At 39.0% G+C, this 7,900-nt stretch overlaps 1 protein-coding gene across 1 annotated transcript in view; it reads left to right on the plus strand.

The window, feature by feature from the left end:
• Window positions 1-7,037, plus strand: part of LOC118407031 (sialin-like) — an 8,990-nt gene extending 1,953 nt beyond the window's left edge. The window contains exons 3-10 of the mRNA XM_035807446.1: window positions 153-240; window positions 1,169-1,255; window positions 2,501-2,625; window positions 2,864-3,013; window positions 3,802-3,931; window positions 5,138-5,379; window positions 6,467-6,614; window positions 6,985-7,037. Of these exons, the coding sequence (XP_035663339.1) occupies window positions 153-240; window positions 1,169-1,255; window positions 2,501-2,625; window positions 2,864-3,013; window positions 3,802-3,931; window positions 5,138-5,379; window positions 6,467-6,614; window positions 6,985-7,037 (1,023 nt within the window). The remainder of the gene's footprint in view (window positions 1-152; window positions 241-1,168; window positions 1,256-2,500; window positions 2,626-2,863; window positions 3,014-3,801; window positions 3,932-5,137; window positions 5,380-6,466; window positions 6,615-6,984) is intronic.
• Window positions 7,038-7,900: the final 863 nt, after the last annotated feature.

A 7,900-nucleotide genomic window follows, 5' to 3' on the forward strand; every position in this document is an offset into this window, starting at 1 on the left:
ATCAAAACAAAGAAAACGCATCATTTACAGTATCTTAAATTCATGCAAGGTATAATTTACAAATATTGGATTATAGTTGGATGTATTCGATTTAGTCCACAGCACAGTAATATCTTTTTAATAAAAAAAAGCACATCATTTCTTGATTGTAGGGTGTGGTATTCCCAAGCCTGTTTGGTATATTGTCCAGATGGGCGCCTTCGGTGGAGAGAGGCCGTCTTCTTACAATCGCCACTCTTGGTAAATGAACAATTATATATAAAATACAGCTAGGAACACAGTACATTGGACGCAAATGAAGTCCATTCTCCTACGCAGAGTATCGGGTGTGCTGAAAGAGTCCATTCTTGCACGGAGGGGGGCATTTTCTAAAATCGATTTTTGGACTTTGGTGACTATTTCAAAGTCTTTTAGTTGGGTTATTTTTGGACTGGTCTAATTTGCAATTTTGCATGGGTGTGCTGGAAGACTCCATTCTTGCACGGAGAGGGGCATTTTATAAAATTATTATTCTTTATTTTGTTGATTATGTCAAAGTTCAATTCTAGTGAATCTATTTGTGGACTGCTACACTTTACATATGAATATCACATAAAGAGTCCATTCTTGCACACGGAGGTTTTTTTCAAATTCAGTTTTGGACGGGTAATGATTCAAATTTACATTTTTAACCGAAGTGTTTTTGGACTGGTCTATTATACATTTTCATGCACGGTGGACCTTTTTTGCTTAATCCAATTTTGGATTCGGTTTCTTTGTTTTCAGTGGGAGTATTTATGGACTTGTCTATTGTGCAAATTCACATGGGGTGCACTGGAAGAGTCTGATTTCTTGCATGGGGGAATTTTGTAAGATTCATTTTTGGGTCAATAACTGTCATTAATTAATTAATTAAAGTGATTTTTCACATGGGTGATTCTGGAACAGTCTATTGCTTCATGGGGGGACTATACCGTATTTGCTCTCAAGTAAATGTCGGCCTTTCTAGTTTTATTTTAATCTTATTACTAATGTGTTTGCTTTGGCAATTTACATATTATCAAAATCACAACTAAGCCTTTTGCCTGAGTGCTGTTTTTTACAAATCATTATTTACCTAAACTTAACTTGCCGGTAGATAGATCACGTAACTTTGATGAAACATATTTGTTTTGTTTCTTTCTCACAGGGGAAACCTTAGGGATTCTTGTGGGGTTTTCAATCACAGCACATCTTATTACACAGTTTGGTTGGGCAATAGCCCTGTACATTACAGGTAAGCCCAGTTAATCACATTCGTCAATACTTTCATCAGGTTGGTACGTCACTGAATAAAGAGACCATTTTCACAACCAATGCTTTTTTTCAATTCTCACCGACGTTTCTGTGATCGTCTGTCACCAACCAAAATCTTTGAAAAATGAAATAAAAATTGGCGAAATGGAATTCAATATGTCCAAAACAATATGTTCTACACATGACATGCACATACTCTGCACTATTTCAAGTTAGAGGGCCAAAACTTCCACTAAAGATGACCTACCTATACTATAGTGTAGTACCCTCAGTCCTGGCCTGGCCATACAAGCCTCGTTTTGGTGCAATGACGCCAGTTGACCCCGGAAAATCCAAAATGGCCGCCAGATCTGGAAATGCTATCATTCTGACTGGTTCACATTGTACTGCAGGACAGGTTTCGCTGCTCACAGTTCAGATGTAGTCACAAAACGTAAAGTATCTAAAGTAAATACTTTACGTTTGTGACCGCATCTGAACTGTAAGCAGCGACATCTGTCCTGCAGTGCAATGTGAACCAGTCAGAATTGCCCTGAAGAAGGTGACAGACGATCACCGAAACGTCGGTGAGAATAAAGCAATTGTTGTGAAAAATTGTCTCATTATTCCGTTAATCACATTTTTTACGGTACATAATGCAAATGCTAGAAGGTAAGGAGAACGCTGCCAAAATTCCATAAACTTTTGTTTTAAACGTTCACTTAGATTGCAATATTTAGCTTTTGATCGGAAGTGTTTTTAATTTATTCCAGTAAATAATGTCAACTACTTTTCTTTTTTTAAAGTTACCCATGCGCTTTATAGAAATTGTATGTGGGGATATAAAATATCCACACGTTTTCTCACTATTATATTTCAAGATGTATATGTAATAACCGTAGTGGCAACTTAAATTTCTTTTAACTACTGTCTCGACACATAAAAAACGTTATATCACTAAAGTGTATATTGTTTATAGGTTTTCAGTGTTTGAAATATGGCTCTATCGTGATATGCACGTTAACCGTATCCAGACTGGGGGGTGGGGGCTTGGGGCTAAAAGTGCCTGCGGAAACTTTGACGTCGTATAGCTCCCAGCTTATGCTAGAACAACCAAACTTAGTGACTTTTCCTGGAACGGGTTTCTGAAAGGCATATATTACAAAAATCACTAGTTTTGGTTTAAACAATGGGATTTTACGATTTTCTTGCTAAACTATACTATCTTTTTTCATATATCTTTAAGGTGCTGTTGGCTTGGCATTTTGCTGTTTGTGGTGTTTGTTGGCGTTTGACTCACCTGCCAAACATCCAAGAATATCTGAGACCGAAAAAGCGTACATCGAGTCCAATTTAGAGAACACGAATGAGGTAAGCCTTATCTCTTTTTGCATGAACACGATTTTGTAAACAACATCGTCTTTGCTGGTTAGGGAACATAAGATGGAAATTAAGTTTCAGAACCTCATACGATCCGGTGTATTTATATGAATTCGAGAGAAATATTATACAGCTGTAGTATACTTAAATTGTATACTGTTATCTCTCTCTCTTTCTCTCTCTCTTTGTCTATATACACGCATATTTATATATTCATTTCTTCTCGAAGGAGAGAAACATTCCGTGGTTAAAAATGCTATCAACGCCACATCTTTGGGTACTAGTGTACATCCACTGTACGGATAGCTGGGGACTCGACATTATGATGACCAGTTTACCTCTCTACATTGATACTATAATGAACTTCAACATCGATACCGTACGTAGCGCTTACTTATCATTTTCAACTTTTATTAGCATGTTGACAATGCAGAGTAAGAACTTGTGGCATCACCCTTAATAATACACTTAACGAGATACTTTTTTTCTGGAAAATTTAAGACATTGCAGAGAGCAGAATGTACTGTAAATGCATATAAAGGACTTTTCGCGGTGTAAGTTCGAGGTAGCACCATGCACTATAGTATCTAACTGCCTTGCAAAAATGTTCACGGTGGTTTTAATTCGCGGTGAAGCATTTACAGTATTTACCGATCAGAAGATTGTATTCATCGCTGGATCATGGACAGCAACTAACCGTGGTTTTTTTGGATTTCAATGGCGGTGTATCATTACAATCACGCTCGGTGGCTTATTCGGTGACTGTAAAAAACAAACATGCCTTTTGTCACCAGAAAAGAAATGTATTTTTACCATTTGGGGAAATACCCTGAACACCTGTTACCATATTAAATGTGTAATAACCTTAGATTTTCCTTCCAACAGTTACTGTTTTAAAGGTAGATAACATACCTCCAAATTTTCTATGTCTGAAAGCACATCTTGGTCACGGAGAATGGTCTAGTCTCGATCTCGCGAGAGAACACGAGACTAGACCAAGCAAGGTTCCAAGATGTGCTGTAAGACATCGAAAATTTGGAGGTACGTTCTCTACCTTTAAAACGGTCACTGTTGGAAGGATATTCATAACTGGATACATACGTGACTGATGAACCTCTTCAACTTAAATGATTTTGTTTTGACTTGTATAGTTTCTGTATCCGACAGAATGGTGGCGTATCTGCCCTGCCGTACCTGACTATAATGGCGTCGAGGGTACTTTCGAGTCTCATCATCGATCCGGTCATCAACCAATCACGTTTTCAAAAAGTCAACATTAGGAAAGTATGCATTTTGGGTAAGGAAAATCATCATTTCTGAAATAGGCAACGTAAACGAAGGACGGAAATCCACGTAAGGTCACAGCAAGTAAATTCTTTGGATGACATCCTCCGCAGACGGCAACAATAATGAGATAGGGCGAAAAAAGGAACAAGATGGGTTAAAAAACAAGATGGCAAATTTTCAAAAGAGACACCGTAAACGTTGTAACACAATTTGATGTGACAAAATGTGGCACTGCAGCCAACAAGGCATTCATTCCTGTATATAAGAAGTGTACCAGTGTAGTGACAGTGAAATTAGTGTAGTAGACTGGTATCACTATAACCATGTTGGCAGCTTCCATATTGGTGCCACTCTTACAGCTATGTAGCAACTTTCACTTTCTACAGTAAATGCTACCTCTCTAGTGTCTATTCTACCTACAATTATTAGGTTACAGCACAACCAAGTGATTTTGTTCTATATGACTATCCCTGATGAAGAAAAATTCTTTTTTTTTCGACATCAGGTAAAAACTAATGAGCGCGCGAATGTCATCCGTAAAATTTACTTGCTTTGGCCTAATACGACACACACGTTAGTTACTCAAGCATTTCGATAAAATATATTATTATATTAGTTACTCAAGCATTTCGATAAAATATACTATATAGTACAATAGCTCTAAACCTTATCACAGGTCGGGAAAAAATGAGGCTGGGCCAAACATTTAGGAAAGTGGAGAAGAAATGTTATCAAACCTAATCAAGCATGCCGGTCCATTTCCTTTTTCTTTTCCCATTTTCACCAACACAGTTTGCCAAGATGGTTATGTTTCAGTTGTGCCATGGTGCAGCAGCTATGGTGTGGGCTGTATTCTGTCAAGAGCATAACTTGAGAAGGTGTGAACTTGGAAGGAAGTTTTGTAGAAAGGAAGGTTTAGTTCGAAAACGGTTTCCCTTTCATTTTCTTAATTACTGAAGCGTCTGTGTATATGTATGTGTGTTTGTGGACGACACTACCCGAGATTAGTTGGGATGAATAAAATGGAACTTCCAACCGCTGCAAACACACATTCATGCATTCGGTTGCTTTTGGAATATGCACTCTTAAGAAATACATGAATGAAACCTTTAAGTCTTGAATAAAGGCATGGTTATTTTGCGAAGGTATGTGTTCGGGGAACTCTATTTAAAAAAAATGCTTTTTATCTTTTATTTTTCTATAACGTTATCCACAGTGTTAGTCGGTGCTGCAGCCTGCCTCGTTGCCGTTGGTCACGTTGGATGCGACTCTACTACAGCTATCGTCCTTCTGTGCCTGGGTATGGCTTTTAGAGGTGTGATGGTGCCAGGGTTTTATCCCAGCTACACTGATCTCACGCTGGGCTACTCTGGTGTGGCGTTTGGAGTCAGCAACAGTGTAGCAAACTGTACTGGATTCCTCGTGCCTCTCGTGGTGGGGGTTCTCACTGATAAGAATGTGAGTTTTCCGTTGTAATGACAACAAAATATAATTCACGATGTAGGAGAATTCTTACTACACAACCAGTAGGTACTTACTTTGCTGACGATTCGATGTCTCTCAGACACCTTCGTCAGAGCCTCTAACTGGAATTCTGCTTCTCACCGCTATATGTAGCCAATGTAGGTGGCGCTTTTGCGGTGAGAAAACAATCCCAAACGTGGTTAGGCTTAAATCTCCCCTCGTCCCGGTTCATCACTGGGGTTGACTTTCTTATCCAGATCGCCTCCTTAATCCACCGTGCCCGCCTGTTGTCTTCCCTGTCTATGACCTTGGCCCATATAGTGATGAGATTTAGAACTCCAGTTAGAAGCTCTGACGAAGGTGTCTGAGAGACATCGAAACGCAAGCTATGTAAGTACCTGCTGGTTGTGTAATAAGAATTCTCCGACATCCTATTTTCTACCAACCTGATGAAACTATTTTCGGACAATATAAGTCAAAATGGGCTCCTTCAAAATCCTTTTCTTTATAAAAACATATGTCAAATTAAAAAAAGAAAACTTTCGTGTCTTACGGCAAATTTGCATACAATCATTATATCCTTATTGCCGATGTTGAGAAACAGGCATATGTTGACATAATTTGATTCTCAAAACGTATGGTACCAGCAAAAGAACGTGGTCATAAGCTGCCATTGAACACCGTGTCTAATATGTACCTAATCTGACGGGAAAAATGTAACCTAGTTCACCTTTATCCGTTGGGTAACCTATATCCGTTGTATTTAAAGACAGGGTATTGAGGAATGTAAAGTCTACGGACGGTGGTTTACAGATTGCATTTTTTTCAAAATATTGCTGTTTGAAAATACCGTCCGTTAACTTGACATACCGAATTCCCTGCTTTCAAATATAACGAATATATGTTACCCCCGCGGATAAAGGTGAACTAACGTTACCGCTAACAGTTACATAGAACCAGAATAGTGTTATAAACTTCACTACGGTCGTGTATTACTAGCTCTTAGTCAGTATATTGTCCAGGAATAAGTCTTAGTCACAGTTTACTACCAATCATGGTCTTTTTTCTTCTAATCGAACAGCAAACAGTAGCAGCCTGGCAGAAAGTCTTCTACATCAGCGAGGCCATTTTCGTTTCCGGTTCCGTCATGGCTCTAGGGTTCCTCCGGACTGATCCGGTTTCCTGGGCAAAGGACCCGGATGAAGACAAACTACCGCAGCCAGCACGGGGTACATTGTTGAGCAATACCGGGGAGACTGACATAGCAGACGTTGATTCGGTGCTTATTTTCGAATCTACGGTTTGAAAATTGAAAGAAAAGTGGCAGTGGTAGAGCGTACTCATATATCGTCCTCCTACGCAGTGTCTCCAACCGCCTGTTGTAGACACTGCTATCTAGAGGGCCACATTCAGTTACTGTCTGACCTGCTTATAAATATTAATGAGCTTATCCTTATATGGGTACCAGTCAATCAGCACCCAGTGACCTTTGCGAGATACTTTTTTTTTTTAAATTGAAAGGCCTAGAAAGGTCTATACTCTGATTGGCTAAAAGCTGGTTTGTGACGACGCCCACAGTAACTGATTGTGGCCCTTCAGATAGCAGGGTCTACAACAGGCGGTTAACTAGCGCCGTTGAAGACACTGCGTAGGAGGATGCCATGTATTGTCATAAATCTACACTAAAGTATTTCGACGGACAAATAAAATACCGTTTAATTTGTGATGTTCCAAATTTTGGTGTAATGGCATAGACATAGCGTTGTTTACATTTACTTTCTTAGATCTGCTTAGAAAATGTCTCTCCTTACTACAGAACTCTTGAGATCATGAAAATAAATCATCTTTATGGACGCCAGTTTAATAACTATTCATGAAAATAGCAATAGATTGTCAAAAAGCTGTCAAAAAGCTGTCAAAAAGCTGGCATAGGCCAGTGAAGAATTTCAGTAAAAGTATCAAATAAACCCACCGATTACTGTCATTGATCAATCGTTAAGAAACAGATCGAGCTGAATCATGTCATGTTTCATTATGATTCAGTATCAATTTTGCCCAGAAGGTTATCTTTTCGAGCTGGTATTAGATACTTATTAGTCAGTACGTCCACTAGTTATAGTCTGTATCTGTATCTATATAGCCGGTATAACCGCCCTTCGGCGTAACACACCAGCTTCGCAAGCACGCGGCGCGGCAGCAGCTGGTTATATTACACCGAAAGACACAACACACCTAACTCTTGCACATCTATCTGCAAGCGTTCTTTAAAACTACCCAGAGAAGATGCCCCTACTGTGCTTGGTGATAACAAATTCCACTTTACGATAGTTCTGGGAAAGTACGAATGTTTGAACGCATCAATCCTAGGTTGGTAACTTGTAATTGAAGGCACGACTGTTTCGTTTTTTTAGCATATGGATGTATGTGGATGTTTGTAGATGGACGGCGCAACCCCTTAAGGCCTAAATATTATTAAAGATATTAGCAGTAGTTGGCAGGTAAATTGTTTTGAAAA

The sequence above is a fragment of the Branchiostoma floridae genome, chromosome 19 (genome assembly GCF_000003815.2).
Source record: "Branchiostoma floridae strain S238N-H82 chromosome 19, Bfl_VNyyK, whole genome shotgun sequence".
NCBI classification, from domain to species: Eukaryota; Metazoa; Chordata; class Leptocardii; order Amphioxiformes; family Branchiostomatidae; genus Branchiostoma; species Branchiostoma floridae.